This window comes from Bos indicus, chromosome 1 (genome assembly GCF_029378745.1).
Source record: "Bos indicus isolate NIAB-ARS_2022 breed Sahiwal x Tharparkar chromosome 1, NIAB-ARS_B.indTharparkar_mat_pri_1.0, whole genome shotgun sequence".
Classification (NCBI taxonomy): Eukaryota; Metazoa; Chordata; class Mammalia; order Artiodactyla; family Bovidae; genus Bos; species Bos indicus.
The window spans coordinates 57548778-57564989 of record NC_091760.1 but is presented as its reverse complement, the minus strand read 5'-3'; the positions used below and the strand labels follow the sequence as shown (position 1 = coordinate 57564989).

General features: G+C 41.3%; 1 protein-coding gene across 2 annotated transcripts in view; it reads right to left on the bottom strand.

Annotated features, from left to right (window-relative positions):
• TMPRSS7 (transmembrane serine protease 7) overlaps positions 1 to 16212 on the bottom strand; it is a 50117-nt gene that overhangs the window by 11308 nt on the left and 22597 nt on the right. For both annotated transcript variants that reach the window (XM_070777883.1, XM_070777923.1), the window contains 3 exons: positions 8698 to 8804; positions 4208 to 4344; positions 2226 to 2333 (listed from right to left, as the gene is read on the bottom strand). In XM_070777883.1, coding sequence (XP_070633984.1) covers positions 2226 to 2333; positions 4208 to 4344; positions 8698 to 8804 — 352 coding nt within the window. The remainder of the gene's footprint in view (positions 1 to 2225; positions 2334 to 4207; positions 4345 to 8697; positions 8805 to 16212) is intronic.

Genomic DNA, 16212 nt, shown 5'->3' with positions numbered 1-16212 from the left:
AATTGTAAGCTGTTAGCTAAATTGAACTTGTTTAACCTCCTAAACAGGATGGAGTGTCCTGAGATTGGGGATTTTGTCTTACTCATCTCTGTACTTCAAGTGCCTGATCGAGTAGTTGTTATTGTTTAGTTGCTAAGTCGTGTCTGACTTTTTCGTGACCCCAAGGACTGTAGCCCACCAGGTTTCTCTGTCCATGGGGTTTCCCAGGCAAGAATACTGGAGTGGGTTGCCATTTCTTTCTCCAGGGGATCTTCCTGACACAGGGATCAATCTCCTGCATTGGCAGGCAGGTTCTTTACCACTGAGCCACCAGGGAAGCCCGATCAAATAGTAGGTGCTCACTAAAAGTTTATTGAATAGATTAACGAATGTGAGATCTTAAAAAACAACAGACTTGTAGTCTATTGGTAAGGAAAACTCTCTTTAAAATTATTTTACCCTGGAGATATTCATTTCCTGAATTAGGAAATACTAGTATAAATCTATTACAATTTTTCTTCTTTGAAATATTTTCAGGAATTTCCTTTAAACCAGTGACAGATACAACATATTGGCGAGTACTCTTAGAAGGTATAATTTCTTAGACATTTCTGGTTTTTTGAGAAGTCATTATTTGTGTTATCTGCTCTTGTTTTTTCAGAGGTACATCTTGAGGGGAGCAGAAAGGAGGACATTGCTGCTCTGAAATAGTTCATTTATCTATTCTGAGAGTATCTAGTAACCTAGTCAACTCCTAGAGAACAGCTCGCAACATGGCATGATGAGAAATGATGATTACTAAAACACGGTTCTCATTACAAAGTAATAGTAGTCACTTTCACTTGGAGCGTCAAGTGATGCATTAATAGGAAATAATAACATAAAAAACAAAGGCAACATCAATCCCTATATAATAGTATATATTTTCTTAAGAAATAGAAGATCCTATAGATTTAAATTCTTCATGAAGCCTAAGTTAAGAGAGTTTTATTTTGTTTTGCCAATAAAAAAAGGTGTAGAGTCACAGGTTATAAGTTTTCAGTTATTTATGTTCCTCTGAAATATGAAAAAGATTAAATAGCTTCACCATAGCAATTGTACTGGAGTTAATCTCTGGATCTTTATTTATTTCTAATATTTGTTTATTTATTTGGGCTGCACCAAGTCCTATTTGCAGCACACATGATCTTTAGTTGCAGCATTCGAACTCTTGGTTGCAACATGTGGGATCTAGTTCCCTGACCAGGGATCGAACCAAGGTCCCCTGCATTGGGAGCATGGAGTCTTAGCCACTGGACCACCAGGGAAGTCCCAAACTCTGGATCTTTAGGAGAAAGCGTTGCCAGTGGCGTCATATGGTCTGGTGAACTATTCTCCCCATATTGCTCCCTGAAATTGGAGAAAGATTCAGAAATGATGTGCAAATAGTAATGAAAAGCCAAATCAGATTCTTTGCCCCAAAATAATACTATCCAATACCCTACCATTTAATTATCACCATTGTAATATTGATGCAAACAATACAGGGGGAAAAAAAATCTCTTTTTATTTTCAACACCTGTATTCACTCCGTAAACGAGCATTCTGAAATAGTTTACTTCTCCACAGATTCTGAACTTGTTTCTAGAAGAAAGATATGTGCTTTAAAATGAGATCATGTTTAAAATTGTGGTAGATTGAATTATTAGCCACAGTTCTTCACTCCCTATAATAGTATTATGCACCTCCACTTTTGCCATGGTCCCAAAGCGTAGAGAATAAACTCTCCTGCCCTTAACGATGGCCTCACTATTTGACTGATGGAATATGATACAAGTAACACCGTTCCAGCTCCAAGCCCAGGACTTAAGAGGAAACTTGTATTTTGGGTCACCCCTCCTTTGTTTCTACCACTGCGGTAGCCAGTCCACTAGTTCAATGAGGAAAAGAACCGTGAGAAGTAGACCAGACTCCAGCCTGAGAAGAACCAAGCTCAGGAGGACCCACGGCTTAGGTAATGACACCCAGCTGAGTCCAGCCTAGATCAATCATACCTCATACAACCCACAGAGGGATAATCTGGAGCAAATGATTGTCATAAGTCACTGAGTTTGGGTGTGTGTGTGGGGGCCGGGGCGGGGGCGGGGAGGGTTGTTATGTGGCAATAGATAACAGCTACAAAGACCAGGATAGGTATCAGCACCAACAATGGTCCTGGCAAGCTACTTATTCCTAAGAAAAGTCATAGCAAAAGCTTGAATACCCACCACAGAAGAGTTCATCGCTTTCATCAAAGCAGTCATTTACTCCATCACATCGCTGGGCCTGAGGGACACACACACCGGAGGAGCATCTAAAAGATCCAACAGGACAGGCTAGAGACGATAAAAATAGGAAATCTTGTGTGGGTTCCTAAAGCGCACCAGACCACATTAACAAAGAAATGTGAGTTGCTAAGTGACGGGGGTAGCAATGTGGCAATAGTAATAACATAATTTCTCCATCAAAGCAAAGCTATAGCTGATATTTGAAAGAACAAAAGGGAGAATTTAAGAGAGCAAAGAAAGCAAATGAACCCACGAGAAGCTGAGTCAACACTGCACCCAGGTCACCACGTACAGTCAAACTCCTACACCTCCATCCTTGACTCAGCAAGGATGTGAGTCTTGGCTTTATCCCAGACTCGAAGAGAGAGAAAACTGGAGCAGGACTTCGAATCTAGTAGGCTCAGAGTGCAGTCTTTATAGTTTCTGGGGAATTTAAATGGCTTTCTGAAGTCTCTGAAACCTCTATGATCAGATGCATTATTCTGAGTCTGTGCATTTAATTACATTTTCAAGTGGTCTCTGCCATAAAATGTATTAGTAACCACTGATCTTAAAGGTTAGACCTAGAGAGATTAACAATTGTTCTCAAAACTCAGGACTCCTAAGGCACTTCAACCAGCCTATTCATCAAAGATGCATTGCCTGCCTGGCCCAGAATATTTACTCCTGGGCTTGTAGCTAAACATGGTAGTAATAATGAATGTTTTCTCTCTGCCATGGTCTAAAGGACTGTGTTCTTCACCCCCCCAAATTTTTATGTTGAAATCCTAATGCCCAAGGTGATGGTAGGAGGAGATGGGGCCTTTAGGAGGTGACAAATGATGAACACAGAGCCCTCATGAATGAGATGAGTGCCTTTATTTCAATAATAGGCCCACAGAGCATCCTCAGTCCTTCCATCACTCTAGGACATAATGAGAAGTCTGAGGCCAGAAGATGGCTCTCCTTCAACCAAGCTGGAACATGATCTTGGACGTCCAGCCTCCAGAACTGTGAGAAGTAAATTTCTGTTCTTTATAAGCTACCTAGTCTATGCTTTGTGCAGATGAATAGGCATAGTGCATGGTCAGGTCAACCACTGTCTCAATAGCACACAATGGAGCGGATGAGTTCCTAGAAAATATTCATCGTTTGAAAAAATAGTTAAAAATAAGATAGCTTACTATTTACTTCTATCCTCACTGGTGACTGTAGTATTCTGATATTCAGAAGTGTAACATTCTGAATCCAGAAGGAGATATATTAGCTTTGGCAGAGATGGAAGGGTCTAACTGAGCTTTCTCTCAAGTCTTAACCTCATGGATTCCTACGTGGTTAACCCTTACTTTCCCTGCTTTTAAAACAGGTCGTGAATTTCCTGAGTCAGTGTCTACTCACTCCAGCACTAATGACTTCCCTCAGACATTGCCTTTTCTGCTGACTGCTTTCTGGCCATGTTTCCAGTAGTTCTCAGTGTGAAGTTCAACATTCTGAAGATGGACATTTGGACTGTCCTTGGACTCACAGCTCTCCCTGTGTATCAGAGGCCACAGTAAATTGCACCTATTGCCCTTCAATCCACCAAATGATGGTGTAAACCTCATATTTACAAAATATTATGGATAGCAAGAAGAACAATGAATCAAGAAATTGATATTTCAGGAATAATGTAAGACACTATTTTTCAATTATAACAAGCAATTATATTATTTTTCCTATAATTTAGAGTTCAGCAGAATAAATACATAATTGTATGTATTATTTATCATATATTTTGTTTCTACTATACATTTATTTAAATATTATTATAAAAGTATGCTAGTCAATAGCAGAAGTAAGGAAGCAGTTTTCATCCCTTAAATTCTCAAAGTTTAGAGTCACAAAATGTTGGCCTCTGTTTAACCTTTTGTCACGGTTTCTTAAGGCACTGATCTCCATCTTACGTTGACTGATGTTGTAACTGCCATATTCCACCAAAAGCGGCTTGTCCGAAAGCCTTGAACTGCACTGCAGCTGAATGTGAACCAGAGGACTGGGCACTCGGAAAATCGTCTGGTGATCCATGTAGGAGCCGCAGTACCTACCAGCAAGGGTTGGGGGCACACGGCAGGAGACTGTGTTAACTGCTTGTTGACCAAACTCACTGATACTTTGGTCATCTGAGCTTCGTAAACAGAGATGCTTATACTAACACTGATGGTAGTCATCCATCGTATGCTAAGTGGTTGTGACTGAGTCACTTCTGTCCCCTCGATTTTCTCCCCTGCTAAATAAAACAATAGTAGTGCTCTAAACGTTATTACCTGCTACTTTCCTCACCAATACTTAAAATTGGAAGAAATATGGGTTTATATCTCTTAGTCTTCTCTCTTCTTTCAGCATATATATAACTGCCTAACAAAAAAAGAATTACCTACTTTGTTCAGCTACAGACCTTTCTACAGAACAGAGTGTAATCCATCAACTAAAATTAAAAGCATGCAAAAAATTCCAGCAACACTTAAAACAAAAGACAATAATATTTCAGTCTAAATTGAATTCTGGTGAACTTCAGGGCTTATCCTTGGCAAAATTTCAAAATAGTGATATCTATCTGCAATATTTCCCTACTTCAATTTCTTACTTCTCATCAGCTAGTAGAAAATGTCCCTCCTATTAGTAACTTTTATTATATGAGCACTAATTAAAAAGCCTCTTGATGAAGGTGAAAATGGAGAGTGAAAAAGTTGACTTAAAGTTCAACATTCAGAAAACGAACATCATGGCATCAGGTCCCATCACTTCATGGGAAATAGATGGGGAAACAGTGGAAACAGTGTCAGACTTTATTTTTCTGGGCTCCAAAATCACTGAAGATGGTGACTGCCACCATGAAATTAAAAGATGCTTACTCTTTGGAAGGAAAGTTATGACCAACCTAGATAGCATATTCAAAACCAGAGACATTACTTTGCCAACAAAGGTCCGTTTAGTCAAGGCTATGGTTTTTCCTGTGGTCATGTATGGATGTGAGAGTTGGACTGTGAAGAAAGCTGAGCACCGAAGAATTGATGCTTTTGAACTGTGGTGTTGGAGAAGACTCTTGAGAGTCCCTTGGACTGCAAGGAGATCCAACCAGTCCATTCTGAAGGAGATCAGCCCTGGGATTTCTTTGGAAGGACTGATGCTGAAGCTGAAACTCCAGTACTTTGCCACCTCATGCGAAGAGTTGACTCATTGGAAAAGACTCTGATGTTGGGAGGGATTGGGGGCAGGAGGAGAAGGGGATGACAGAGGATGAGATGGCTGGATGGCATTGCTGACTCGATGGACGTGAGTCTGAGTGAACTCCGGGAGTTGGTGATGGACAGTGAGGCCTGGCGTGCTGTGATTCATGGGGTCGCAAAGAGTCGAACACGACTGAGCGACTGATCTGATCTGATCTGATGGTCAGTGGAACATGAAGTATAATCATTAATACACTGGGTACCCATGGTATGTTAGGCTCTGCCGTGTGTGGTCAAGACTTTTCCAGATGAAATATGTAAGTTTCCAAAGGGAACCAGTAAACACTAGGCTTGAGGGGGGGTCATTCTCCTTTGGAATCTGTGAATGGCAATCACTCCAGGTCCCCAAAGCATTTGGGAACCACACATGTTCCATGGATCAGATGCTGTTGTTCAGTGGGAAGAGCCTATCATTTCACAGTTCAAAGTAAGTGAAGTGAAAGTCGCTCAGTTGTGTCCAACTCTTTGCAACCCCAAGAACTATACTGTCCATGGAATTCTCCAGGCCAGAATACTGGAGTGGGTAACCCTTCCCTTCTCCAGGGGATCTTCCCAACCCAGGGATTAAACCCAGGTCTCCTGCATTGCAGGTGGATTCTTTACCAACTGAGCTATCAGGGAAGCCCCACAGTTCAAAGCATTCATGTATAATTCAGGAAGAATCTTTTGCATTTGGCTGAAGTTCAGGAGCTGATGGGTGAATATACCAGCTCTGGAGATATGAGGAGCTGCAAGGGCCCAACTGGCTAAGTGGGAGCCAGCATCCAAGAGGCACCTAAAAGCTGAGTCAAGCTCTTGGGTCCAGAGTCTACTCTAGGTGTTCATCTTGGAATCAGAATCCTGCTTTCTAATATCATGATGATTGTATCAGTATCTCACAGTGATTTTAACATTTACTAGAGTTTTCTTGCAAAGATGAGCCTCACTATGATGTTAAGGAGAAGTCAAGGGGAAAGGGACCTTTGAAACCTTGCTTGGGCTAGACTTTACAGGGGACAGTATGGAAGAGGCATACTGTAGTTCTGATGCAAAGAACTGACTCTTTTGAAAAGACTCTGATGCTGGAAAGATTGAAGGTAGGCGAAGGGGACAACAGAGGATGAGATGGTTGGATGGCATCCCTGATTCAATGGACATGAGTTTGAGTGAACTCAGGGAGTTGGTGATGGACAGGGAGGCCTGGCGTGCTGCAGTCCATGGGGTCCCAAAGAGTTGGACACGACTGAGTGACTGAACTGATAGTGGTAGTTTATGAAACGAACGAAAAATAAAGTAAGAGACTGAGAAGCCCAGCAAATGTTAGTTTACACAGACAGACGGGTGACAGGTAAGAAAACTGAGATGTAAGAAGTGAAGTAATTTGTTAAAGTTCAAATAGCAAATAAGAAGAGACAGGATTAGGATAGAGTTCAACAGATACTAAACATTTACACTTTCTAACAAACCAACTGCCTTCCTCTCAGGAACTTGATTGTATAAAAGCTGTGAGGGAGGGCTGTTTCTTTTTCAGGTTTGTGTAGTGCATTCTAGTTGCCCTGAGCACTCATACCCTACTCTGTGTTCTCTAAATTTAGGATCACCAGGCTTCCTGGTATCAGCGTTACTTTTTCTTCCTTCCCGACTATAGATCCAAAGCCTTTAGGCTACTTAGCAGCAAAGTTTGAGAAATTAATTCAATTAGAGCCTTTCTGATGAAAAGAACTGATAATGAAAAGGGCTGGCATTTAAAATCCTTTGGGTACTGCCAGTATCAAAAGAATCTGACAGGATTTCAGCCAACCCACAAGATGAGGGGAAGAACTGGCCCTTCAGGAAAAGTGTTTAGGGCAGGGAGCTTCCTGGTATTTGTGGGAGGAAACTGTCCATATTTTGGCAGCAATACATCGTGAGTGGTAGGGGTTGTTACTTAGGTGGGGGAAGTATCCCATTTTCAAAGGACTGCTTTAAGCATATAAGCTTACAAAAGATTTGTGAAGATTTGTGTTCTGGACCTCTAATTAAATACCAAAATGCAGTATCTTTAAAGCCTTGGGGCATATGCCACAGTATTTATGCATCTGATATCATTTCCTTAGAAATCTTAACATATTAATCATAGCTAATATATTTTGATGTATGATAAGCATCATTTCACTGAATGCTTACCGAAAAAACTCCACCTTATTACCTCATTTTACAGACCGACAATCAAAGCAATTAAATAATTTGTCCTAGTTAATATAGCTACTAAATAACAGGGCTGCAACTTGAACCTAGGTCTTCTGCCTTCTACATAATAGACTCTTGATTCAAAAATACTTTCCAAAGGAGCATAGGCCACATATTAATAATGGATCCAAAAAAGTCTTTAAAACAAGCAGAAAATGAAAGAAAAGTGTTAGTTGCTCAGTAGTGTCTGACTCTATATGACTCCACGGCCTTTAGTCCACCAGGCTCCTCTGCCCATGGAATTCTCCAGGGGATCTTCCTGACCCAGGTGTCAAATCTGCGTCTCCTGGAAAGCCATCTAAGAGTCTAAAGAAAATCGAAGAAGTTTGCTCAGGAAAATCATTTAGAAAGGGAAGGCTTCATTCATGGAAGAGCAAGGAGCAAAGAGTCAGCAGACAGATTCCTCAGGCTAACTTCACAAGGATCCTTATAGTAAACTGAGAAGCTAATTGGCAAAAACAGGGCATCCTGTAATTTTTTTTAATATGAGACCTATTTTAACTTTAGAAGCAAATAAACAGTAGGAACACCAAAGAACGAATTAAGGGAAAGAGTGAGGACCTACAAGGTCAATTCAGGAAGCCCAGACAGCTAGATTTCTCTCAGTTTCTTTCTCCTGCACAGAATTGGCTAACGGTTTCTAGCTTTTATAATCACCAAGGCTTCTCTTTACTATTTTCCTTCAGGACTGCAATGGTTTATCTACAATTATTTTTGCGAAGTATGGAGTATGTATATCCATAGCTCAACAGCACGGAGCAGCGATGGAAACAGGGATTTATGAATCCTGGCTTAATCTTTTATGAACTGAGCAACCTAGAGAAAATTACTTAACTTCTGTATTTTCAGTTCCCCTGTCTGTAAATAGCAAAGTGAAAACTCTGGAGAAAAGGCACCCAAGGCTTTGAACTTCTGGGCAAGGCTTTTCATTAAATTCTTCACATACAGTAAACACTTACGTGTGCTCATTAATTTCCCACCATCCATGGTCACAGCCTTTCATACTCTTCTTGGTTATTGAATAGTTATGGAATTTCAGTGCTATGCCAAGAGTTGACAGGGGAGACTATGAAAAACAAAGGTAAGTCAGTGTCAGAAAAATGATTCAATTGAAGAATATGTTTCAGACGACGATTTTGTTACTCAGAGCTCACTCCCTGGGCTTGCTGTTTAAAAGGCAGTTTATTCTTTGTGCACTGTGGCACTTGGTGAAGTAGACCAGTTCCCCTGAACACGCCGAGCTAGGAGAACATGAGAGAGATGGAAGTGAAGCACTCAGCGCTTAGGGAGCAGCCGTGAGACACCAGCGTGATGAACCAGGTGACCTGGGATAGACGCACTAGTTCATCTCTACATTTCTGCTTCCTCCTAGTACATGAGCTCAACTTTGAAAACACCCACTTGTTAGCAAGTGTACACACTTTCCTCCCTAGATTCAATAGTGACATAGTTTATTTAAGACACTACTCTGATTCTTTAGAAAAAGGAAGAATGAATCAATATCCTCTTTATATTAAACCTTGGTATTCCGGAAGGCAGTAAATGAGTCATCCCTATTATCAGAAAAGATCAAATAAGAGAAGTAGTTACCTGTTTGGTACACGCACAAGTGAACACACACACACACACAGTGCAACTGGCCTTGTTGTGGCATTGTATGCTATGCACATCCATCACATCTGATATGCCACAATACTTGCTTTATGTTCTCTTTGATCTAGGGATTAAGAGAGAGTTCTCACATTTTAGGGAGTAGAATTTTGATTTCCTTAGTTTCAAGTTTTAGTTCTATCCAAGTTAGATAAGAGATTATTTATTGCAGTGTAGCTTTTAACTTTTTAATTTACCAAGAATTTTGTTGTAATCAAATGTATGAAGTCGCCAAGGTCATTTTGAAAAGGAGGGTAATTTCTGTTTATACACATATTACCAAACTTATTATTTGTATGATTTAATACTCCTCCTAGCCTTATTTATTGACCCCTACCCCCACTGTCTCTGTCATGAGCCAAGAAAAAAGAAATCTCTTATTGAAGCACTCTCCACTTCTCTGTGTACTTCCTATAAGTTTTACAAGCAATAACACTATGTCCTTTGGTGCATAAATACTTGTAGTACTTAGATCCTTGTGTGGATTGCCCTCTATATCACCGTAGATTGCCTTCCTTTTCTCATTGAATGCCCTGATTTCAGCATTGTCTGGCATCAAGGTTGAGATCCCTGCTTTCTTATTGTTTATATGGTCTGTTATAACTGCCTATTTTTATTTTCAGCTTTATTAAATCACTTTTTAAATTCATTTTGTCTTTTAAAAACAGTATATAGTTAAGTTTTAGGTAATATTTTGTGATTCAATCTTACTGTCTTGTTCTTTTAACATATGAATTTTGTCCATTGGCTGTTATTTCTCTGACAGACATTTGGTTTTTCAGTTATGTCATCATATTTCATGTTACAGTTTCTTTGCTGTGTGGTGTGCTTCTTTCTAATGTGTGTTTAAATATAGTAGATTTCCCCCCTTAGCCTACCTTTAAGAGGAAATGGGTTGGATACTTTATGACTCTGATTTAAATGTCACAACATCACCATTAGGCAGGTAGTATGATACCCATCCTACAGAAGAAGTCTAGGCTAACCAAAGACAAGGAACCTTCCCAAGGTTAAGAAATGAACTACTCCTGCATGTCCAAACCAGTCCTGCATGTCTCTGAAGGCCTCCTTTTTCTTAGTCCCAAGTAGAGATCCATGTTAGGAACTCAACAGGATTGGTTTTTATTCACCATAAGATTCATGAGAACACATATCACATTTTTTCCACTCATCATCTGACTATTTCTTTATACTAAAAAAAAAAAAAAAAAGATGCAAACTGAGAGATAGTAAACTCTTTAAGGAATCAATTAAATTGTACAGCATAAGAACATATTCCAGTGTTAATCCACCAAGAAACTCACTTAGGCATTTTCACTTAGTTCCAGGGCACCGAAACAAAATGAACTGATAGGCACCACTACCCCTCTCCCCAGCACAAAGGCTGTCTACAGTGAAAGGAAATATGTCCCCTTGCACACTGATTCCACTGATGCAGAATGGCACACTTCTACTTTCATACTCAGATTAACCAGGAGGAGCTGTTGATATTACTGTGATGATAAATAGAGGGGCAAAGTGCAGTTCCACAAAGCATTGCAAGTTATTTTGACAAATGAACAAGAAACATGAACAATCTGCTAAGTACTCTATCTCCTTCTGCTGCTGCTGCTGCTAAGTCACTTCAGTCATGTCCGACTCTGTGCGACCCCATAGATGGCAGCCCATCAGGCTTCCCTGTTCCTGGGATTCTCCAGGCAAGAACACTAGAGTGGGTTGCCATTTCCTTCTCCAATGCATGACAGTGAAAAGTGAAAGGGAAGTCGCTCAGCCGTGTCTGACTCTTAGCAACCCCATGGACTGCAGCCTACCAGGCTCCTCTGTCCATGGGATTTTCCAGGCAAGAGTACTGGAGTGGGGTGCCATTGCCTTCTCCAATGTTCTGTATTCTCTATTCCCACTGCCCAGCCCCTGCCTTTTCTTTGTGAACTTTAACCAAATAAGGGGAGGAATTCTCCTGATCTGGACCTGCTGTATTTAAATATTTCTCTAGTCAGCGATGATGACAGAATGCAGGACATGCCTTATCTTCAATCACCCCTAGCTCGCCAGTGGTTGTGTACACACAGCTCAGATGAACTTCAGATGAACACTGGGGAATTCTGCAGCAAAGATGCTTGTCACAGAAGCATGGAAGAGAGACTTCCTTCTGGGAATCCCATCTGATATGAGGAGGTGAACGTCCATGGCCCACGGTGATCCCTGCTTATGTCTGGCAGAACATACCTAATTGTATAGGGTGTTGGGCTGATAACATCTGTGATAAAGCAACTCAAAAGACAGCTTCTTTCTTTGCTTCTGAGACTCTAAAGCAAAACCGATCATTTGGGGGGGGAAACAAAAGGAAGAGAGAGGGAGGTGAATGTTCAGTGAAGTGATTGTTATGACACACAAGGGAGCTGAACATCTCTGTTGTTGTTTTGTTCAGTTGCCCAGTTGTGTCCTACTCTTTGTGACCCCATGGACTGCAGCATGCTAGGGCTGTCTGTCCCTCACCAACTCCCAGAGTTTGCCCAAGTTCATGTTCATTGCATCAGTGATACCATCTAGCCATCTCATCGCCTGACACCCTCTTCTCCTTCTGCCCTCGATCTTTCCCAGCATCAGGGACTTTTCCAATGAGTTGTCTATTGGCATCAGATGACCAAAATATACTGGAGCTTCAGCTTTAACATCAGTCATTCAGTGAATATTCCGGGTTGCTCTCCCTTAAGATTGAATAGTTTGATCTCCTTGCTGTCCAAGGGACTTTTAGGAGTCTTCTCCAGCAGCACAGTTTGAGGGCGTCTGTTCTTTGGCTTTCTGCCTTCTTTAGGGTCTGAACATCTTTAGGAGCCCAGAAAAGAAGGGGCTGCTGAATTTATTTATGGAGGAGGCATGATTCCTTCTAATTCCACATGGATTGCTCACTATTGGAGTAGCTTCTGGCAAATGACTTGCCCCCATTTCTGTTTTCTTATCTATAAACCATAACTAGAGTATCTACCCTACCTCAGAGCTATATTTTGAAGAGCAAAATGTATGTGTGCTGAAAGCACTAAAGTACTAGACAAAAGTGGGGCTTTCCAGGTGGCACTAGTGAGACGTAAGAGACTTGGTTATATCCCTGGGTTGGGAAGATCCCCTGGAGAAGGACATGGCAACCCACTCCAGTATTTTTGCCTGGAAAATCCCATGAACAGAGAGACTAGTGGGCTACAATCCGTGGGGTCACAAAGAGTCGATGCCACGGAGCACAGTAAACAAAGGTAGACAACATATTATAATCTCAAAGTCCTTTTTTGGTTTTTCTGATTTAATATCTCCCTTCTCTGTAGTCTGCAAGCTCTGCCAAGGACTTTGGTCACCTTGCTACTAGGCAACCCTGTCCAGGTACAATGCCTGACATGTAGCAGACATTCTATAAATGTTCATTGAGTTAACAGGAGAGCTTGGGAGAAGAATCAGATGGGCTCTAAGTTGGAGCAAGAGTTAAACTTTCTCAGATAAATAAGACCTTAAAAACTCAGCTGAAAGTGAGTTGGCAAAGGGAATTGACTGTTCTTCGGTAGATTTGGAAATTGGACCAGGCTCTAAGAAGGACTGTGGATGACATAATCAACTCTTGCATTAAAAAAGGTTTATCGTGACTCGAGTCAGTATTTTTGTTGCTTAAGTCATCTGATTCTTAATCATTTTTAATAAATGCAAAGTTATTTTGCAGGTGACAAATTATTTTTTACATGATTTCCATTCAGAAACATGCTCTCACGCAGCTATCGGTGGTTGCTCAAAGCTTTCTAAGGAAGGAACAGCTTTATTTAACCTTCACACTGAGAAGGACTGACCTTGATCTCTGGGAAATGGTGTCATCCCATAAGCCTGGCCCCAGTATTTCCTGTCTCTCATTTCCCATTTCCCACCCCCAGGCTCTTTTCCTTATAAAGATTTCCTTTTATTCAGCATTTCTAACCCTTGATTCAGTGAAACAGAAAGTGATTTGATATTTTTATTTGTACCTTAAACTAAAACTTAATCACAGCAATGTTTAGGAACTTTTAAGTTATACGTGGGATCAATAGCTGTTTTATCTCAAAAGGAATTTCAAAGTCATCTGGAGGTTTTAGGAATGGAGTCTTTCTTGTTCTGTGTGTTTAGTCACACAGTCATGTCTGACCCTTTGCAGTTCCAGGGACTATAGCCTCCCAGCTCCTCTGTCTATGGTATTTCCCAGGCAAGAATACTGGAGTGGGTTGCCATTTCCTACTCCAGGGAATCTTCTCGACCAAGGATGGAACTTGAGTCTCTTGTGTCTCCTGCGTCTCCTACATTGACAGGCAGATTCTTTACCACTAGCACCACCTGGAAAACCCCTTTCTTTTCCTAGGTATTATAAAGAAGATAACTGTTCATTGAAGAGATAAAAGAGACAGATTTGATGTCTTTCCCTTCTCTGTCCCCAACTCTTCTCATCTTCTCTTTCCCTCTTCCCGCCTCCCCCACCTTCATACTAGCTAGCCACCTGAGGCTCTGAGCTTCTGCTTCCCTGAGGCACTGAGAATCTGGCAGTAAGCCAGAGTTCAGCACCTTTATGTCTTAAATATATTTTAAATGTTTATGATAATGATCAAAAAAATAATTTAAGGCTGCATGCCAGCAGGACATTGACACCAAGTACAGATTTGGGTATAATGAAATTATTTCAGTATTTAAAGGTTATGACCTTGCATAAATCCTACATGTGCAGTAAGCAGGCTCCTGCCTGGGAGGCTTTGCCTCAACTTTTCCCTTTGCCTGCAAACTGTTGTCCTGGGCACACACCAGGTTAGTTCCCTTGTGTCTCAGGGTTCTGTGCAAATGTCCTCTTGTCAGTGAGGCTTTCCCTGATCACCCTGTTTGAGACAACAAATCCTGACTTCCTACCTTTCACACCCCCACTCCAACTCCACTACGAAGCCCCTCCCCAGCCTCATTTTCCACAGCATTCTACCATCATGGGATGCGCTATAAATATTTTTGTTGCTGTTGTTCAGGCGCTTGGTCGTGTCTGATTCTTTGCAAGTCCATGGACTGCAGCATACCAGGCCTCCCTGTCCTTCACCATCTCCTAGCAAACATGAGTTTGCTCAGACTCATGTCCACTGAGTTGGTGATGCCATCCAACCATATTATACTCTGCCCTCCTCTTTTCCTTTTCCCTTCAATCTTTCCCAGCAACAGGGTCTTTTCAAATGAGTCAGTTCTTCACATCAGGTGGCCAAAGTATTGGAGCTTCAGCATCAGTCCTTAAAATGAATATTTAGGATTAATTTCTTTTAGGATTGACTGGTTTGATCTCCTTGCAGTCCAAGGGACTCTCAAGAGTCTTCTCCAGCACCACAATTCCAAAGCATCGATTCTTAAGCGCCAGCCTTCTTTATGTCCAACTCTCACATTTTCACATGACTACTGGAAAAGCCATAGCTTTGACTATATGGACCTTTAAACATTTTACTTGTTTATTTGTTTGTCACCAGGAGTATGTCAAGGCTGTATATCGTCTCCCTGCTTATTTAACTTATATGTAGAGTACATCATGAGAAACACTGGACTGGAAGAAACACAAGCTGGAATCAAGATTGCCGGGAGAAATATCAGTAACCTCAGATATGCAGATGACACCACTCTTATGGCAGAAAGTGAAGAGGAACTCAAAAGCTTCTTGATGAAAGTGAAAGAGGAGAGTGAAAAAGTTGGCTTAAAGTCCAACATTCAGAAGACGAAGATCATGGCATCCGGTCCCATCACTTCATGGGAAATAGATGGGGAAACAGTGTCAGACTTTATTGTTTTGGGCTCCAAAATCACTGCAGATGGTGACTGCAGCCATGAAATTAAAAGATGCTTACTCCTTGGAAGGAAAGTTATGACCAACCTAGATAGCATATTCAAAAGCAGAGACATTACTTTGCCAACAAAGGTCCGTCTAGTCAAGGCTATGGTTTTTCCTGTGGTCATGTATGGATGTGAGAGTTGGAATGTGAAGAAGGCTGAGCACCGAAGAATTGATGCTTTTGAACTGTGGTGTTGGAGAAGACTCTTGAGAGTCCCTTGGACTGCAAGGAGATCCAACCGGTCCATTCTGAAGGAGATCAGCCCTGGGATTTCTTTGGAAGGAATGATGCTAAAGCTGAAACTCCAGTACTTTGGCCACCTCATGTGAAGAGTTGACTCACTGGAAAAGACTCTGATGCAGGGAGGGATTGGGGACAGGAGGAGAAGGGGACGACAGAGGATGAGATGGCTGGATGGCATCACTGACTTGATGGACGTGAGTCTGGGTGAACTCCGGGAATTGGTGATGGACAGTGAGGCCTGGCGTGCTGAGATTCATGGGGTTGCAAAGAGTCGGACACGACTGAGCGACTGATCTGAACTGACTCCCTCTACTTTATAGTGAATTCCATGAGAGCAGAGCTTGTGTGTGTGTGTGTGTGTGTGTCAGACTTCATGGATCCTAGTGTCTAGAATACTGCCTGACACATAGCAGGCATTTAATAACAACATGCTGAATGAATACAAACTAGACAGTTCTTGCTGCTTACATCCAATATCTACATCTCATAGCTATTGCATGGTCTCACAAAAATTACTTCATATGCATATGCTGCAAGAGCAAAGGTGGCACCTTGCCCTATCTCCCTCTACATGAATATTAAGTTGAAGAAGGAAAAATAGGTAACAGACTGAGATTTTAAAAACAAACAGAGAAACAAACAAAAACCAGGAGCTCCCTGTCTAGCACTAGAAGAAGTTGTATGTATTTCATATAAATTTGCACTGATTTGTTTATACAATGAAATATA